Genomic DNA, 19,562 nt, shown 5'->3' on the forward strand with positions numbered 1-19,562 from the left:
TGAATTAGTGTAGCACCTCTGCTCTCAGGATCACTATGTGCGTGGAATATATTTCTCCATTCTTTTACTTTCAACTTGTTTGTGTTTTTGTATCTCAAGTGAGTCTTGTAGACAGCATACAGCTGGATCCTTTGTGTTTACCTGTCCGTCCAATGTCTGTCTTCAGATTGGAGAATATAATCATTTTAAATATAAAAGGATTATTGACAAGAAGGATGGTTTTCTATGATTATGCTACTGGTTTTCTACATGCCTCAGAGCTTTTTGACCCCCCTTTCCTGTTTAGTTGATTTTTATAGTGAAATGCCAACATTTCTTTACTATTACATATTGTCCATTTTATAGGGTTTTTGTTTGTGGTTATGATGCAGATTTTATATTTAAAATCCTACAGTTAGAGTATTCTAATTTGAATTTATACCAACTTAATTTCAATAAATTGTAAAAACTGCACCTTTACAACTCTATCCCCACCACCTTTGGTTGTTAATGTGATACTAATCTCTACACTAATAATTGTAATACTAGCCTCCACAGTAATGTATTTATCTTCCTTTGAAGGATTATTCTCTTAGACCGCACAGAAAACAAAAATTATAGGCACAAAGCATTGTTACAATAATACTGGCTTTAATAATTGCCTGTGTATGTGCCGGCAGTGAAATGCTTATTTATTCATATGCCTTTGGGTTACTTTTTTTAATTTCACCTTTCAGGACTCCCTTTAGTATTTTTTGAAGGCAAGGTCTAGTGGTAACAACTCCCTCAGCTTTTATTTGTGAATAAACCTTAATATCTCCCTCATGTTTCAGCACAGTTTTGCTGGATTGAGGATTTTGGGTTGGCTTTTTTCTGTTTTTTAAATCACTTTGAGTCTATCAGGTCACTGTCCTCTGGCCTCCAAGACTCTGATGAGAAATCTGCTGATATTCTTATTTAGAATCCCTTATACCTGATGATTCACTTCTCACAGCTTTTCAAATTCTGTCACTGGCTTTTGAAAGGTCAGTCTTTATGTTTCTCAGTGTGGATCTCTTGAGTTCATTTTACTTAGAGAATGTTGAGATTTTTGAATATTTTTATCTGTCTTCCATCAAATTTGGGAAACTTTCAGCCATTGTTTCTTCAAATATTTTCTTTGCCCCCTCCTCTCTGTCTTCTCTTTGTGAGAGTCCCACAATGCGTATGTGATCTGCTTATCGATTTTCCACAGGTCCCATAGGCTCTCTTCACTTGTCTTCATTCCTTTTTCTTTCTGTTCTTCAGACTCAATACTTTCCATTGGCCTTTCTTCAGGTTCACTGAATCATTTTTCTGTCTGCTAAAAACTACCTTTAATTCCTGTAGTGAATCTTTCATTTTTTTTTTTCCTTTATTGATTAAGGTACTACATATGTGTCCTTATCCCCCCATTGCCCCCCCCCCAACCCCCCCACTCATGCCCTCACCCCCTGGTGCCTGTGTCCATTAGTTAGGCTTATATGCATGAATAGATAACCTTTGGTTGATCTCTTCGCCTTTTTCATTTAAGTTAGTGTACTTTTCAATTCCAAAATTGCCTTTTGGTTTCTTTTCAGGTTTTCCATCTCTGAATTGATATTCACATTGTATTCATTCTGTTAGGGTTTGGCCAGGGACATGGGCTGTGAAAGAATTCACAACTGAGAAGGAATAGATGCAGAGAGAGGCAGTTTATTTTATTTTCCAAGGGAGGAAAGGGCCAGGTGCCTTTTGGCAGCACAAGGGGCCCAAGGTGGGGGGTTGTTCTTCTATAAGTGTATTAGGGAGTAAATGGCAGCTGTGGCAAATGGATGAAGAAGGGAGGGGGATTGGGGACTTCACCTTGACGTTTTCCAGATCCTGGAGGCTGTCCTGGGAGCTATGGCTTGTTTGTCCTTTAGCCACAGATGTCCTACAGAGGTGTCTATTAGCATCTTCACAAGCCTGTAAAACCTTCTTACAGGGAAAGTTACAAAGGGTAGGAGGGAGTAGAGTTCTTCTACTAACTAGAAACTCTGTTGTAATTTCGCTGGAATCATTAAAACGGCAGTGAAGGTGGTAATGGGGGAAGTACAGCCTGCTTTTCAAGCCTGCTTGAATAGAGAGGCACTTTGAATAGGGAAGTCTGCAATCTCCACATGCTTCTCATAGCTTATGCAAGGTTACTGTGAGGGAAAAGAGGCCTTTTTCTTGTCCTAATACATTCATTTTTTTTTCTTGATTTTCAACATTTCTTCCATTAGTTCTTTGAGCATCCAGGTAACAGTTATTTTACAGTCTTTGTGTATTTGCTCTGGAATGAGGTCTTTTTTTCAGCGATAATTTCTATTAATCTTTTTTTTTTCTTTGAAGGCACCATACTTTCCTATTTCTTTGTATGCCTTGTGATTCTTTTCTTGAACTGGACACTTGAATTCTAATAATGAGGTCACTCTGGAAATCAAATTCTCCTTCCCAGGGCTTGTTATTTTCTTAGCTCGTTTTAGTGTTTTGATTGTTGTAGGGTATGAGGATCAGCCAGATACGTAAACTGAAGGTCTTCTCAGGTCTTCCTGAGCCTTTCCCTGGGCAGGCACAGTCACCTAATTTCCCCCACCTGTGTATGTCCTAGATTTGATGTCTGTCTCCCGAAAGGGGAAAAAGCAAAAATTGAAAGGGGAGCAAAGGACACTGGATCCTTAAATATCTGGAAGTCACTTCAGTAGGCAATAAATGGGCTTGCAAGAGTGGGGGACATGTGACAATAACGACTGCCCACTTGCTGTCTTTGAGTTAGTGTTTTTTTGTGATCAGAAGTAGCAGTCAGTAATAAGTGCATAAATCCCTGGTATCTGTGAGGACAGGGTTCTTTTTTCACTCCCTGGTTCCTACAGGCTGTTTATAAGCTGCCGCAGGAGCACATGCATAGCTGCCTGCTGTGGGAGTGGGATGGGTAGCTGCCATTGTGCTCAGAGCTGAAAGTGACTGATATTAAATCAATTTCCATGTCCAAGTCCTGCCTTAGAAACTACAAACCTTTCAGGGACACCAGAGTTGGAAAATAGTTACATCATGCACATTCTAGCATTGTAATTGTTGTTTGGGTGGGAAGAGAGATTCTTGGTGCTTCCACCTTACCATCATCCCCGACTCCTCTCCTAATCTGTAATAATAAAAGGGTAATATTCTAATTGGACCAGACGTTCTTCCTGATGACCTTCTGGATGAAGCCAGGGCTGCAAGAGAAGCCCTGGTCCCGGGTGCCAGAGGGAAAGAGAGATCAATTGTGAGAGAAGCCTTAATTCGTTGCCTCCTCTACACATCCAGACTGGATTGGGCCCGAAACCTGGGTGTGTGCTGACCAGGAATCAAACCACACCTTTTGGTGTACAGGAGGACACTCCAACCAACGGAGCCACTCTAACCAGGACCTGAGGAGTATTCATAAGACTTGAAACTTAGGGAGCACGTTCCACATGCTAATTCATCTACTCACAGCAATCCCACGAGGTATATACTATTATCCTCTTCTCATAGATGAGGAACCTGAGAAAGAGAAAGGGACTTGCCCAGCTCCAAGAGCAAGTCAGTTGTGGGCTGGACTCCAATGCAGGCAGGGAAGCTCTCGGTCCTGACCTCTCTCCGCAGTCATTGTCCTGCCTGGGCAGAATGGCATGAACTCGGGCACATGGGAATGTTGATGTGCCTGCTGCAGATAGCAGAGAGGCCAGACCGACAAGCACATGTGTAGATAGTTTGCTCTAGGTCAGTGTGTGCTCAAATGCAGCAACTCTCTCTTCCATTAAGTTATCGATTTAGTTAGTACTTTCATGATAGGCTATTTAAGAAACTTTTCCCTCAAACTACTTTAGTGCAGAAAAACAACCATATAAAATTTTTCTTCGATATTATATGCATCGTGTTAACTGGTTACAAAAACAGCACAACAGTAATCTGTTTTTCTTCTTATTTAGATATAACTTAGTTGGAACACCAGTTCTACATTGTGAACTTGCTGGAGATGGGAATAATGTGGCTTGGAGTGGTGACCCCCCACAGTGTGAAAGTAAGTATATTCTGTCTTTAGAATTTCAAGCAGTTCTCAAACTTTTGGCCTTAATTTGACTTTATCCTTTTAAATTTAAAAAGACTCCCACATAGCTTTTCTTCAGGTGGGCTATGGCTATTGCTATTCCATTATATTGGAATTAACCTTGAAAAGTTTTTTTTTTAATATATATATATTGTATTGATTTTTCATAGAGAGGAAGGGAGAGAGACAGAGAGTTAGAAACATCGATGAGAGAGAAACATCGATCAGCTGCCTCCTGCACATCTCCTACTGGGGATGTGCCCACAACCGAGGTACATGCCCTTGACCGGAATCGAACCTGGGATCCTCCAGTCTGCAGGCCGACGCTCTATCCAGTGAGCCAAACCGGTTTCGGCACCTTGAAAAGTTTTTAAAATAATTATTAAGAACAGTAAGCACAATACCTATCAATGTATATAACATATTTTTAAAGGAAAACCAAAATTTTCAAAAAAGTGAGAATATTGACATTGTTTTACATGTTTGCAAACTCATCAATATGTGGCTTCAATATAGACCTCAATTTGGGCTGTTGCATTAACACACCATTTGCACATTTGGGAAACTGCACTACATACTGTATGGATGAAAAAGATCATACTTTTTTTTCATAGAAACTTTGTTTCAAATAGATATTGGATATTCAAATAGATTGTAGAAATCATATGTTAATGAATTTATTGAAGCAGTTCATAAGGCATTACTAATGCTCTCTTAATTTTTATCTTTTCTTTTGCGTTTCCTGTCCTCTTTTTTTATCTTTTTAAGAGATTTTGTGTCAACCACCTCCACAAATAGGCAATGGAACATTCAGCAATAGCCACAAGGATACATTTGAATATGGTGAAGTAGTCACTTACCGTTGTAATCCTTCGAATGGGCCAGATGAATATTCCCTTGTTGGAAAGAGCACACTGAGTTGTTCTGGGCCAAACAAATGGAGTAGTGACCCTCCTGAGTGTAAAGGTAATGACTTTTTTTTATTATTCTTTATTTGTAAATAGTATGGAAATACTTTGTAAATACTTGACTAACAAATAAACAGAATAACTATATATGCTCCCTCACCCTGTTAAATTGTTTTCTAATTTAATTTTAGAAAGGTAAAATTGAATGAAAACTAAATTTACTTGTATTGTTCCCCACTCTTCACCATATATATTCTTGGCATTCCAACTTATACATTGTGAATTACTCTTGTAGATGCATGAGTTGGGATTTTTTTTCTTCCAAACATTAAAAAACTCAACACACATTGGTGTAAGAATAACAGATTTTTTTTGCATTGCAAGAAGTCTAAGAGTACTGACTAGGAAAAAATGGTAAATTATAAAAGACTAACCTTTTCACTAGTACAATTGATAAACTCTGGACAAAACATCAAGCATACCTTGTTTAATAGCAATTTGCTTTATTGCATTTCACAGATATTTTGTTTTTAAAAATTGAATGCAAGACCCTCAACAGCAAATAGATTATACCTTGCTTTATTATTATGATACTCATTTTATTGCTGTGGTTTGATACCAAACCTGGTATATCTTTGACATATGCCTGTACTTTAAAAACAATGTTGAAGGCCGTAGAGCATGACTTGAAACAGGGAGGCAATGGATGGTATTTGACTCTTGAAAGAATGGAACCGCTGAGTAATACCAAAATAATTACTCTTGTCAAGGGCAAATGGAACATCCCATTCTCTAATTACATATTCTAGGCATTTCAAAATATTGAAATCATTTACTATACATTATCTGATGACAGTGGAGTGAACATAGATATCAAAATAAAGATATCAAATCCCCAAATATATGAAAGTTATGCAAGGCACTTCTAATTCATGATACAAAGAAGACTTCTCAATGAAAATTTGAAAGTATTGTGAATTGAATAAAAATGAAAATACCACACATCAACATTTGTGGGATACAGCAAAAAGCATTAGTGGGCTACTAATAGCATGAAATTCTTCTATTAGAAAAGCAGAAACATCTCAAATCAATAATGTATACTTCTGTTTGAACCTAAAAAAAGAATAGCAAATTGTACTCCAAATAAGGAAACAAAAGGAAAGAATAAAGATAGAAATCAATGAAATTGAAAAGAGAAAAAAGTAGAATTAATGAAATCACCTAGTTATTAGAGAAGATCAGTCAAATGTTTTAACATATAACCATTCTGACAAAAAGAAAAAAAATACAAATTGCTAATATTAAGAATGAAAAAGAAGACATCACTAAATATATCTGACAGGTATTTAAAGGATGATAAGGCTTTCTGCCTATAGATTTGACAACGTAAACCTTCTCATAAAGAGATCTGTTTTCCTTGGGGAATCTATCAGACATTTCAGGAGTAAATAATATTAGCTCTACACAAACTCTTCAGGAAAATCCAAAAGTGTGTGTGAGGGGGAATACATCTCACCTCATTTCATGAGGATTGTATTGCTCCCATATTAAAACCAGACAAACATTTCAGGAACATTAAAAACAATATCCATGCCGGAACCGGTTTGGCTCAGTGGATAGAGTGTCGGCCTGCGGACTGGAGGGTCCCAGGTTCGATTCCGATCAAGGGCATGTAACTGGGTTGCGGGTACATCCCCAGTAGGCAGCTGATCGATGTTTCTCCTTGATGTTTCTAACTCTCTATTCCCTCTTCCTTCTCTGTAAAAAATCAATAAAATATATTAAAAAAAAAAAACATGCACTCACCATACAACTCAGCAATTCAAGTAAATTAAAAGATGATCACATAGAGCCCTATTATGAGAATATTTATAGCAGCCTTACTCATAATCGTCTCATATTGGAAACAACCCATCTTTTTCAGTTGGTGAATGGCCAAACAGCCATGGTGCATCCATATAATGGGATAATGCTGCGTAATATAAAGGATTGCGCATCTAATCTTGCAAGTACAGAAGTGAATCTCCAATGCATTATGCTAGGTGAAATAAGCTGTACTCAGAGGCTGTGATCCCATTATGACATTCTGGAAAAAAGCATTACAGGGATAGAAAACAGATCAATGGTTAGCTGGTGGAAGGTGGTTGAGGGATGGGGACGGGGAGAGTTGATTACAAAGTGGCATGAAGGAATATTGGAGGTAATGGAACTTTTCTGTGTCTTTACTGTGGTGATAATTACATGGTTAGTATTTGTATTGATCAAACCTCATTCAGCTGTGCACTGATAAGGATGAGTTTTAACATTTCTGTGATTAATATCAGTTTAGCACAACAGAGAATAGATCAATGTACCTGACGTGAGGACAATAGAAACCAACCAGATGAATTGAAAGAATTATTTTTTATTACATCTAGAAAGACATAACCTGGGGAACAACTGGCAGTCAGATGTGCATGGAGAATAGCAAGGAGTCAAGTATGCATGTCATTAGAGATCAGAAAGAGGAGAAACAGCAGTATAGGTGATTATTTGAATAATTATCCACATTTGATCCAAAACAACCATGTCCAGGAAATTCAGTGACCCTAGCAGGATAAATACATTTGAAATTTTACCAAGAACCCCCCGCTGAAGTAACCAATCATGGTAAAACTTCTGAAAACAAACAAAAAGCAGCCAGTGTGAGGGGGAAAGCAACACCGACATATTATGTTCGCCCCACCCCTCTCAGTAAGAATGACAGCTGACTTCTCTTAAGGAACTTGTAACTAGAAGACAATAACATCTACTAAAGTGCTGACAGAAAATAAAACAGGACATCCCTCTGTCAAGGGAAAATATTGCTAACCTACAGGTGTGAGTGTCTGCCCCCTGGTGGTCAGTGCACGTCTTAGCAACTGGTGGAGCTGTAGACAGAATGATGGACCTAGGGGTCGGACACTTAGCTTATTACACTTTTATTAGATAGGATAGGGTTACTGGCTGTGTTCCCTATGCTGTACTTTACATCCCCGTGACTATTTTGTAACTGCCAGTTGCTACTTCTTAATCCCTTCATCTTTTAAGGAGAAATCTTTTAAAACTGAAGGTGAAATAAAAACTTTTTAAGATAAACTAAAGCTAAGGGAATTGTCACCATCCCACCTGCACTACAAGAATTGCTAAAGGACGTTCTCTTGGCTGAGGGGAAAAGATACCTGATGGACATTCAGGTCCACATGCAAAGAGGAAGAGCTCAGTCCAGTTTATTCTCATAAGATGCTCTCTGTACTCACTGCCAGTCAGTGTTTTATTTTTTTCCAAATTCTGCCAAACCCATTACTGGATCCTGAAATCAATCTAGAAGGTCAGGACCAGGGTTTTTGTTCTTGAGAAGTAGAGTACAATGGGAAATACCAGAGTCTCAGTATTAACTTTTAACTTTATGTCAGGCCTGTAGGATTACATACTGGTTTACAAAGGAAAATGTCGTTTTTGATTCCTGGGTTGGAAGCCAAACTGTATGGAAACACTGCCCTGACTCCTTGGCCTTTCTGTGTCTTGAACATCCCAGTTCTTGTCTGTTGTCAGTCGCTGAGAACCTTCTCTCTGCATCTCTGCAGAGCCAGCTGCTTTCCAGCTTTCACATTTGAGCGGAAGCGTTTTCTCATCACAAGAGCCTCTCCTGCCTTTGTACAGAAGCAGGGCACTGGACTCAGTGTCAGCGTGAAATTGTAACAGAGCCGTAGGGCCAAAGAGCATTCAAAGGCTGTGTTTGAACTTACTAGGAAATCGTCCCTGGGAGGCAGACCTTTCTCAAAACTTGTGAATACTGGGGGGAAATGTAGGAAAGCCAATAAACCTAATGACATCTCTTCTAGGTGGGAGAAGATGTTGGATGGCGTGAAATCTATTTACCTGGAATTAAAATGCAGGAGTAAAGTTTTTAAAAGAAGAGGAACATCCTGCCTTCCATTCCTTGCCTCTTCGTTCACAGTGGAAATGACTACCTCGCACTCGGTTTTCTCTCCTCGGCTAAAACAGCTTTTCATTAATTCTGAAATTTCTTCACTTTTCAGTGGTCAAATGTCCATATCCATCACTCCCTGATGGAACTATTGTGTCAGGATTTGGGAAAAAATATTACTACAAAGCAGAAGTTGAGTTTGAATGCAACCAGGGTTATTCCCTTCAAGGCAGCCGCAAAATTGTCTGTGAAGCTGATAATACCTGGGTACCAGAGATTCCTCGCTGTCTTAAAGGTACAAAGAGTGTCTTTTACTTTTTTGTTGTTGTTTAGATTTGATATCTTGGAAATATAAATGACCGAGTAATTGAAGTGAAGCACGTTTAGTATTTATGTCTTTTCATGACACATGTCAAAGTCAGAAAGATTCTGCTTTTGTTACTTGTGTATTTTCATAGGGTTGGCACATTATGTATATCACACAGGTTATAAATTTTTCTTCTTTGACTTTATGTGGAAAACTGTATAGCAGCCATCTTTAAGAAAATTGAAGCATGGGTATTTTCATCTGAATAAGTTAGGAATGAAAAGACCTTGATTCCTAAGCGGTTAATTCAGTTGAAATTATTTTCTTTTCTAGTGGTGACTTCTCCTCCCAGTACCACACCTCCGATTTTGAGTCCTTCAGGTTTAGTAACATCCTGCTTACATTTTCAAAACTCTTTTGAATTCTTGGTGCTAATGCCAGCGATAACTCCCAAGTAATTTGATCCACTCTACATTATTTTGTTTTCCAGTGTCAACTCCTCCCAGCACAAAACCTCCAATTTCCAGTGTCACAGGTTTAGTAACTTCCTACTTATATTTTTTCAAAACCTTTTAAATCCCTGGTGATTTTTAGAAATCATTTTAATTCCTAGATATTTTTTCATAATCCTTTAACTATCTGGTGATTTGCACTCATTCATCATTTTTAGTAATGAAAGGAGGAAGCACATCTTTACAGCCATCCTACTTTTTTTCATAATCCTTTAACTATCTGGTGATTTACACTCATTCATCATTTTTTAGTAATAAAAGGAGGAAGCACGTCTTTACAGCCATCCTACTTGTTTTACGTAATGATTCTAAACTGATTTGCCACAACTTGGCAAGTTATGTAAACCTTAAATGTGTTTATTTACATGTAAAATTGTTCACTGCCTTCCTCACTGGATGGCAGGAACCTCTAAGTGGGATCCATTAAAACATTTAGCACAGTATCTGGCATATCCTAGTAGGAAGTTGTTAAAGGAAGCTACATGCCTTAACAGCATCGCTCCAGTACGTCAGTGAACAAGAAGATCCATGGCTTCTGTTTTTTAATGTTTGCTTTCTGTCATCATCATTGCTATTTTATCCATTTTAAAAGTGATCTATCTGGTGACACCTTTATAGGGTATCTTCCTGATCCAGGACAAAGTTCATTTCCTGGAGTGCAAACAGTTCCATTCTTTTTCTATAGTGCAATTTCAACTGGTACTTTTGGGTGGTGTCTCTAGAACAGCCGTGGGCAAACTACGGCCGGCGGGCCGGATTCGGCCCGTTTGAAATGAATAAAACTAAAAAAAAAAAAAAAAGACCGTACCCTTTTATGTAATGATGTTTACTTTGAATTTATATTAGTTCACACAAACACTCCATCCATGCTTTTGTTCCGGCCCTCCGGTCCAGTTTAAGAACCCATTGTGGCCCTCGAGTCAAAAAGTTTGCCCACCCCTGCTCTAGAACAAGACCCGTATTGCTACTACCCTCCACTCCCATCTCATACAGTTACTCTTTTTGCCTTTACTGGGCCCCTCCCTTTGTTTTTCAATCCTCACCTGAGGATGCTTTTATTGATTTGAGAGAGAGAGTGAATTATCAATTGGTTCCCTCCCATATGCACCCCAACTGTGGATCAAACCCACAACCTAGGTATGTGCCCTGCCTGGGAATTGAACCTCAACCTTTTCTTTTATGGGAACATGTTGTAACCAACTGAACCACCTGGCCAGGGCTTCACTAGCATTTTCATTTGGGAATAGAAACTAAATTTTATAGCAACTGAAATACAGGGAAAAAACTTACTTATTGAAATGAAATGGAGGACTTGTTGCATGGACTACTCATCAATGGCTCAGCCTAAGACTTGAGAGATTATTTTCATGTGGTGGAAGGAGTTGTCTTCCTGATTTCAGTGCTGCTTTCTTTGGCTTCTTGGTTTCAGCAGAAACAAGAGACAGGAGCAGTAGTGGGAAGAGCATTCGCCTGGGCTGACCTCACTAAGGGCCCTCGATTGGTTCTGCTTTCTCATGGAACATCATTTCTGTGGGCTTTAATTTCCTATTGGTTGAGGGTGTTGAACTCAAATCTCAATCCGTGACTTTCAATTTGCTTGTATATTTTCTGTTTTCCTAAGACCTTAAAAATTGAGGGAAGTTACGCATGTTAACATGGTAATTAGAACACCTTTTTATAATCCCTGTGTATGTGGCCCCTGGTAGTCTCCTTGAGTGTCTCAGTTGAGCGCTGTGAGGTCTGGGGAGTGGGGTGAGAAGAGATGGTTTTTGCATGTGAAGTTTATACTCATTGACCCATCGTGTTTATGCACATGTCCTAGTGGGTATATGCACTGTGGGATACTGTTTGTTGATATGCTCTTTTGAACGCGTTAACCATGAGAATTCATAAAGGGTTTATAAAACACCTTTATAATTTAGCATTTGAAAGAAGAGGAGCAAATTGATTGTGAGATGTTTCTAAACTATAGGGTTTTTAATTATTTTTATTCTTTTTTGTTGAAAGTATTACATATGTCCACTTTTTCCCCCTACTTACCCCCTCCAGTCACCTCCACCTCAGGCCTTCAGCAACCTGTTGTCTGTGTCCATGGGTTATGCCTATATGCATGCAAAGTCTTTGGTTGATTACCTCCCATCCACCCACCCTCTCCGGCCTTCCTTCTGAGATTCTGTTCCATGCTTCCATGTCTCTGGATCCACTCAGTTCATCAGTTTAAATATCAAAAATCAAAATTCTTCATGTGCCTGTAAAATATATTTTGTTATTAAAGAAAGAATCAGTAGTAACATGTAATAGTGATAAGGTATATCTAATTCTCCTCATATTAAAAAATACCCAAGAAGTGCTGAAGGAAAAGAAAAGGATAGAAATTATGTAAAGCAGCATAATGCTGCTTGAATGATATTTTTAAAAAGATACATATATTTAGCCCTGGCTGGTATGGCTGGGTTGGTTGAGCATCCTCCCAAGCACCTAAAGGGTTGCTAGTTCGATTCCTGGTCAGGGCACGTGCCCAGGTTGCAAGCTCAATCCACTGTCGGGATGTGTTCAGGAGGCAGCTGATCAATGTTTCTCTCATATCGATGTTTCTTTCTGTCCTTCTTTCTTCCTCTCTCTCTAAAAATCAATAAAAACATATTTCAAAAAATAATAAGATACAAATGTTAATTCTGAATACTTTTTTTTACTATTATTAAATAACTTGTGATTCCCATTGAAAAATACAAAACTGTAGTGAAGACTGTTATGCATACATTGTTATGTATTTTTAAAATATATATTTAGGTTAAATGCCAAGAAGTGGAATGGCAAAGTTCAGAAAGTATATGTATTTTTTATGTTAATGACTAACATTTTTATAAATAAAAATTCAACCCATAATATATTGATAAGGCCGGTGAATGGAATCAAATTTACTTTTCCAGGTGTCACGCCTAGTCCATCAACCAAGCCTCCAGTTTCAAGTAGTCCAGGTTCAAAAACTCTTTGTTCTACTTCTACTGTTAAGTTTATAATATGGCGGGTGGAACATTTTCATGTTATGTATTAATTTGCATTCTTTTAATGATCAGATAAGCTTTTTGTCTAAATTACTTATTCATGTCCTTTATTTTGTTGGGTTTCTGAATTACTTGTGTTGATTTATCAGAACTTTATATAAATTAAAGCCCCTTGCAGTGGTTCTCAACCTTCCTAATGCCGCGACCCTTTAATACAGTTCCTCATGTTGTGACCCAACCATAAAATTATTTTCGTTGCTACTTCATAACTGTAATGTTGCTACTGGTATGAATCGTCATGTAAATATCTGATCTGCAGGATGTGTTTTCAGGGGTTGTGACCCACAAGTTGAGAACCGCTGCCTAGAAGGAACACTTTTTTCTATTTTCCCCCCCTCCCCCCATTATTTTTCCCAGTTTCCTTTTAAGATTTTTACACTATTGGATATAGATTACTTTATATAACTACTTTCAATTACATAAGTAGTGTATATGAATATAAATTTCAAACATTATAGAGTAAAAGAATCTTCTCTTAGTCCATTGTATCTGTTTCTATACATCAATATCTTGTATGTGTAGATCTACATATTTTGGCAGTTTTTCTTTTATTTTACACAGAAATGGCATCATGCTGTTGATATTTTTCTAACACTTTTTACACTTACCATCTTAGATTGGGTTAGGGTTAGGGTTAGCGGTTGAGCATTGACCTATGAACATGGAGGTCACGGTTCGATTCCATGTCGGGCGGGACACATGCCTTGGTTGCAGGCTCCATCCCCACTGTAGGGCATGCAGGGGACGGCCGATCAATGGTTCTCTCTCATCATTGATGTTTCTCTCTCTCTCTCTCTCTCTCTCTCTCTCTCTCTCTCTCTCTCTCTCTCTCTCTCTCTTTTTCCCTTCCTCTCTAAAATCAATAAAAATATTTAAAGATTAAAATATATTTTTAAAAAAGATTGGGGTTTGTATTTAGACTTGGTCCCATCATTTTAATGATGACTTTAATATATGCCATATTTTACTCTATCAGTGGTCATGGATATGTGCAGAAGCTTCACATTAATAGGTAGCTAGCTATATTGATCACTTCCCTAATGGCTATGGGTGTTACCATTGTCTGTCTTATAAAAGCTTTAGATCTTCTCAATACTCAAATTACATAAACATTTCAATCATGTGTTCTGGTTGCATTCTTTGCATTTAAATTGTTGGTACATCTGAAATACTTACGTTATATGGAATAAGATACAGTTCCTTTACACTGCACCCACCCTATTTGTTAAGTTGTCTTCTCTCCAACTGTTTTGAAATGCCAATTTTTATCATACATTTTATATTCCCACTGCCAGTACACAAAGGTTCCAATTTTTCCGCCCTTTACCAACCTTGTTATTTTCTGTTTGTTTGTTTTTTTGAACTAGCCATTTTAATGTATATGAAGTGGAATCTCATTGTCATTTTTGTAGCATTTCCTAATGATTAGTGTTCATATTTTTTAAAATATATTTTTATGGATTTCAGAGAAAGGAGGAGAGAGGGAGAGAAACATCAATGATGAGAGGGAATTATCAGCTGCCTCCTGTATTCCCCCCACTGGGGATGGAGCCTGCAACCTGTGCATGTGCTCTGACGGGAATTGAACCCTGACCTTCTGGTTCATAGGTCGGCGCTCAACCACTGAGCCACACTGGTCCAGCAGTGATCATATTTTTATATGCTTATTGATGTTTTGTATAGCTTCTTTGGGGAAATGTCTATTCAAGTCCTTTGCTCATTTTTTGATTTGGTGTGTTTTTGTTGTTGCTACTGAGTTTTAGATGTTCATTATGTATTTTAGATATTAATCCGTTGTCAGTTGTATGATTTGCAGATGTTTCCTCCCATTCTTGGATTGCCTTTTTACTCTATTGATAGCATCGTTTGATAAACAAATGTTTTTAATTTTGATGAAGTCCCATGTATCTATTATTTTTCTTTTGTGCCTGTGTTTTTGGTGTCACATTGCCAGGTCCAACATTATGAAGCCTGTCCTCTGTTTTGTTCTCAAGAGTTTTATAGTTTTAGCTCTTATGCTCAGTTCTTTGATCCATTTTGCATTTTTGTGTATGGTAAAAGGCAGGAGACCAACTCCATTCTTCTGTGTGTAGATATCCAGTTTTCTAAGAACCACATGTTGAAAGACTGTTTTTTCCCTTTAGATATTCTTAGAATCCTTGTGCACATTTGACCATATTATGTGAGGGTTCATCTCTGGGCTTCTATTCATTTGGTTTGTCTTTTTGCCTGTATCACTGTGTTTTGATTCTTACAGCTTTTTAGTCAGTTTTAAAATCAGGAAGTTTGAGTTCCCTCAACTATGCTATTGTGTAGTTGTTTCAGGATTGTCTAGGCGATTTTTAGATCCTTGGATTTTAAGATTTATAAATTGGGCCCTACCTGGTTGGCTCAGTGGATAGGCATGAACCTGAGGACTGAATGGTCCTGGGTTCGATTATAAGTTGGATTTTTCTATTTCTAAAGAAAGCATATTCAAGATGGTGATAGGATGCATGTAATCTGTAGGTTTTTTGTAATATTAGCACAGGATATCTTTCTATTCATGTAGTCTATTACTTTCAGCTGTTTTGTACTTTCCAGTGTAGGAGTCTTTCACCTGCTTGATTGTTTTTTCCTAAGTATTTTATTTTTTATGCTATTGTAAATGGAATTGTTTTCATAATTTCCCTTTTGGATTGTTCATTTTTAGTTCTAGAAATGCAACTGATTTTGGGTGTACATTACGTAGCCTGCAACTTTGCTGAATTTATATTTTAGTTTCAACAGGTTTATGTTTGTGTAATCTTTAGAGTTTTCTATGTAAAAGATCATGTCATCTGCAACAGATAATTTTAGTGCTTCCTTCCCAGTTTGGGGGTGCTGGTTATTTATACTTTTTTGTCTTATTTCTGTGACTAACACTTCCAATATGATGTTCAGTAGAAGTAGGAAATGCAGGCATCCTGTCTTGTTCCTGATCTTAAGGGGAAAACTTTCATTCCTTTACCATTGAGTATGATATTAGCTATTGGTTTTTCATAAATGGCCTTATGTGTAAGTTTCCTTCTACTATAGATTAACTTCTAAATCCTGTTAAGCCTTCCTGTTTGTTTGTGTGGGTTTTTTTGTTTGTTTTTTTTATTTTAGAAAGGATTGGAGAGGGAGAGATCGATAGAAACATCAATGATGAGAGAGAATCCTTGATTGGTTCCCTCCTGCATGCCCCACACTGGGGATCGAGCCCACAACCTGGGCATATTCCCCAACTGGGAATGGAACCATGATCTCTTGGTGCATAGGTCGAAGCTCAATCACCGAGCCACGCCAGCCAGGCCCTATGTCTTTTAATTTTATGTAGAATCACATCAATCCATAGGCTAATTTTGATGTTAATCTAATGGTAAATTTAATTACTGTACCATAGAATATTGTCATAGGAAGTGTTACTGGACAGGAAGAATTCTGATGACATTGAATATAAATTTACAATATTTTATGATATTTGGAAAAGAAACTAATATAATTTATGTGAAGAAAATAAAATTATGAGAGTTTTTATTCAAAGGTAAAAATTCTAAACTTATAATTTAGAGGTCTCAATCTTTGTTATTGTCTTCTTTCTCTTTTTACTTACTTTTTTTTCTTTTTTTCTAGGACATCCCCCTCCTGATGAAACACCATCTCAATCATTAGGTATTATTTTAGTTTGTAATGCTCTGCAGTATGAGATCTTAAAGTTTTACATGGAAATATATTTTGATTACCTGTAGTTTGAGAAGGGTATAATCTATCACTAAAGTGTGAGAATTAACATTTGGTAATTTTACTAGTAATAGTGTAGATACCATGACAAATATACAGTAGTATGTGTAGACACATGTAATTAATACAGTTTTTAAGAGGGTTCCTTGTAAGCTGAGGTAACTTTCTCAAATGCTGTATTTATTTATAGGTTAAAATTTATAGGCTATAACTTTCTTTCCATGTGGTAGTGTCATTTTGTGATGGCAACTGGTAGGTAAGTTTTCTTTCTATTCATACCTTGTATACACACGCCTTAACGTACTATAAGTTGGGTTAATTTTTTTTTCATAACAAAGCTGATGTATCACACTTTATGTAGACTCACATAGTACACACAATATATATTCAAGAAACTGATCATTATAGTTGTGTCATTTAAATGAAGTATAAGGATTTTTGATGAATAGATAAAGAAAAATGTGTATTACTTTTCTTTACATTAGACTAGTTTAGTAAGGTTTGTCTTTTTATAAAATGCACCTTATGCTCGTTAAGTTTTTCCTCTGAACGCTGTGGTCAAACTGTCACTGTGCCAGTAAATCCAAAGCACCTTCATTCATTAAACACTTGACAATTTTTTTAATGAAGTAAAAAGCGTAGAGGTAAACAAGACATTGTATTTTTTGACTCATAGAAATTTAAGATATAATTAAGATTTTGTAGAATTATTTATTGCTCTCTTGATAGACAAAAATACTTGTTTAAGCATAATTTTATCCATGTGCCCTGGTGTTTCTTTTGCATTCTTAGAATCTCCTTGGTCTCTCTTAATTTGAAGGTGGGCATGCATGAGGAAGGATTGATGATAAGATCATGTATTATTTGTGAAGATTCAACATACTACATTTCTGTAATAAATTAATAGAACTTTATTATGACTTATTGCACAGATCCACCACTGTTGGTGAAAAAATATTTTGTAATAAAGTCATAAGAAATGATAGACTGAATACTGAACTATATCAACTAAGATGGAATAATACATTTTTAAAATGATTTTCCCACTAATCTCGTGAATTCTAATTGTTATAATATTTACTAATAACCTAGTGTGATAGCTACAGCACAAAACAGTATTGGGCCCTAAGCCTGGAATCGTATGAGAAGGGCTCTGGGCTCGTATGATCAAATGAGCTGGATGCACTGTCATACTAAACTAGACTGATAAACATTTTTTTTTGCTGTAGTTTATAGAGGATTTGGTTAACTAAAATGTAATTGCCACCTGGAGACCCACATGTGCTCAGTTATCTTCAAACTGGTTTTATTTTTCTCAGGTGCAGGAGCCATTGTTGGGATTACGCTAGCTGTTGGTAAGTGTCCCAACTTGGATCCCACTTAAATCAAAATATTAATTGAAGAGCATTATTTGTGCAACAGTTTTTCAATTTCTACAGTTTCTATAGCTTGAAATTAAGTAAACCAGTCTAGAAACACCTCACCTTTTATATGAGACTAGAGGCCCAGTGCGCGAAATCGCGCAAGACTGAGACCCACCATGTTGTGAGACCCATCAGTGCACCTCCTGGTGATGGGTAGTTTGGTCGATGGCGTTATGATCACTGGCTTTTTATAATATAGATACTGCCTTGTGTTGCTGATTATATATTCATTTATATTCTATATGTCCACTTAGTAACAAATCCTAAAAAATACATGTTTTTTCAAGATGATTAGTCATATGAGTTTGCATGCCAAATATGCTTTGGGTATTTTTTTAAATTGGGAAAAGACTCTTCTCTGGCTTACTGTGGACTAAGGAATTGATTCCAGAGACTTGCACTTAGACAGTGAAGAGTCCAGATGGAACAAATGAATGGCCAGGGCAATGTGCTTAAATAAAATAGCATTTTCTGCCCACTGAACATAAGTTTCTTCTGCTAGGTTTTGAATCTTGGTGATTAGTTTTCAGTTACATTTCATTTGTTCTCTGGTTTATAGTAGTTGTTGTCTCGGGACCCATCGCCTTATTGGTGTACTATAAGAAGAAGAGGAAAGGGTAACGTATAGCACGTTTCTTGAACATATTGGTGCCTCTCCCTCTTGACGTACTTTTGTGCAGCTTGTGTTTACACTCTGTATTGCATGCATTTTTTTTTCAATGTGCCTACATGACTGTGCATTCAGAATTGCATTTCTTTACTAAAAATATTTACAGCAAATTATACTATCATTGTAACAAGAGAAATCTGTGTAGAGTTGCTTCAGCTATATGTCTGTAAGAAAAATTTCTGTGTGATTTGGGGTTTCAGTTCTGCAACAAATCATGGACCATGATGGGACCTTCCCTACTGTAGGTAAACCCTACATTCCAAATTAGGCTGGTGGCCAGAATTAAATTTAAAATTGTTCACTGGAAATTTTGACAGGTATATTCACTGGAACTTTTTTATGAAAACGTTCCATTTGTTTTTATTAAGTAGTTGTAAGAAGCTATGTAGATGTCATCAAATTTTTTTTTCATTTAGAATTATTATTTATACTAGTTAAACTTGGGAATTAAAAGCAACACTATTTGATTTCCCTCTTATGTTCTCTTAATTTACTAGGTTGCAGAAAAACTGATGGGGGTTAAACTTGCTGAGAGGGGTAAGATTTATAAGGCACCTCATTAACTTTGTCTTTTTATTTATAAAAAATGAAAAAAGATGGGAAACTTAGAAAATAATAATGTATAAATCCTAAGGTCACAGGGTTTGTAAACATTAATCTTAATTTCAAATGAAATAATTTATAATTTAATGAAAGAGAATAAATCCTGGAGCACAGACAAGATTAGGTACTTTGAAATTTGATTTTTAATTATTCATTCTTCCCAATTACTTTGGAAATAGCTTTGAAATCAAACCAATACTTTTTTTTTAAATCCTCACCTGAGGGTATGTTTATTGATTTTTAGAGAGAGACATCCCTATCATTTGCCTCTCGTATGTGCCCTAACCGGGAATCGAACCTGTAAC

General features: G+C 36.9%; 1 protein-coding gene across 35 annotated transcripts in view; it reads left to right on the plus strand.

The window, feature by feature from the left end:
- The window catches only part of LOC118673464 (membrane cofactor protein-like), a 108,025-nt gene that overhangs the window by 76,599 nt on the left and 11,864 nt on the right, over positions 1-19,562 (plus strand). For 4 of the 35 annotated variants that reach the window (XM_036344275.1, XM_036344276.1, XM_036344273.1 and 1 more), the window contains 9 exons: positions 3,954-4,045; positions 4,841-5,038; positions 9,045-9,227; positions 9,573-9,620; positions 9,730-9,774; positions 12,682-12,729; positions 16,453-16,491; positions 17,880-17,915; positions 18,544-18,601. In XM_036344275.1, the coding sequence (XP_036200168.1) occupies positions 3,954-4,045; positions 4,841-5,038; positions 9,045-9,227; positions 9,573-9,620; positions 9,730-9,774; positions 12,682-12,729; positions 16,453-16,491; positions 17,880-17,915; positions 18,544-18,601 (747 nt within the window). Of the gene's footprint in view, positions 1-3,953; positions 4,046-4,840; positions 5,039-9,044; positions 9,228-9,572; positions 9,621-9,729; positions 9,775-12,681; positions 12,730-16,452; positions 16,492-17,879; positions 17,916-18,543; positions 18,602-18,854; positions 18,896-19,151; positions 19,192-19,562 lie in introns of all 35 variants that reach the window. The other 31 variants (XM_036344277.1, XM_036344278.1, XM_036344274.1 and 28 more) reach the window with 23 other exon arrangements.

This window comes from Myotis myotis, unplaced genomic scaffold (genome assembly GCF_014108235.1).
Source record: "Myotis myotis isolate mMyoMyo1 unplaced genomic scaffold, mMyoMyo1.p scaffold_m19_p_18, whole genome shotgun sequence".
In the NCBI taxonomy this organism is placed as follows: Eukaryota; Metazoa; Chordata; class Mammalia; order Chiroptera; family Vespertilionidae; genus Myotis; species Myotis myotis.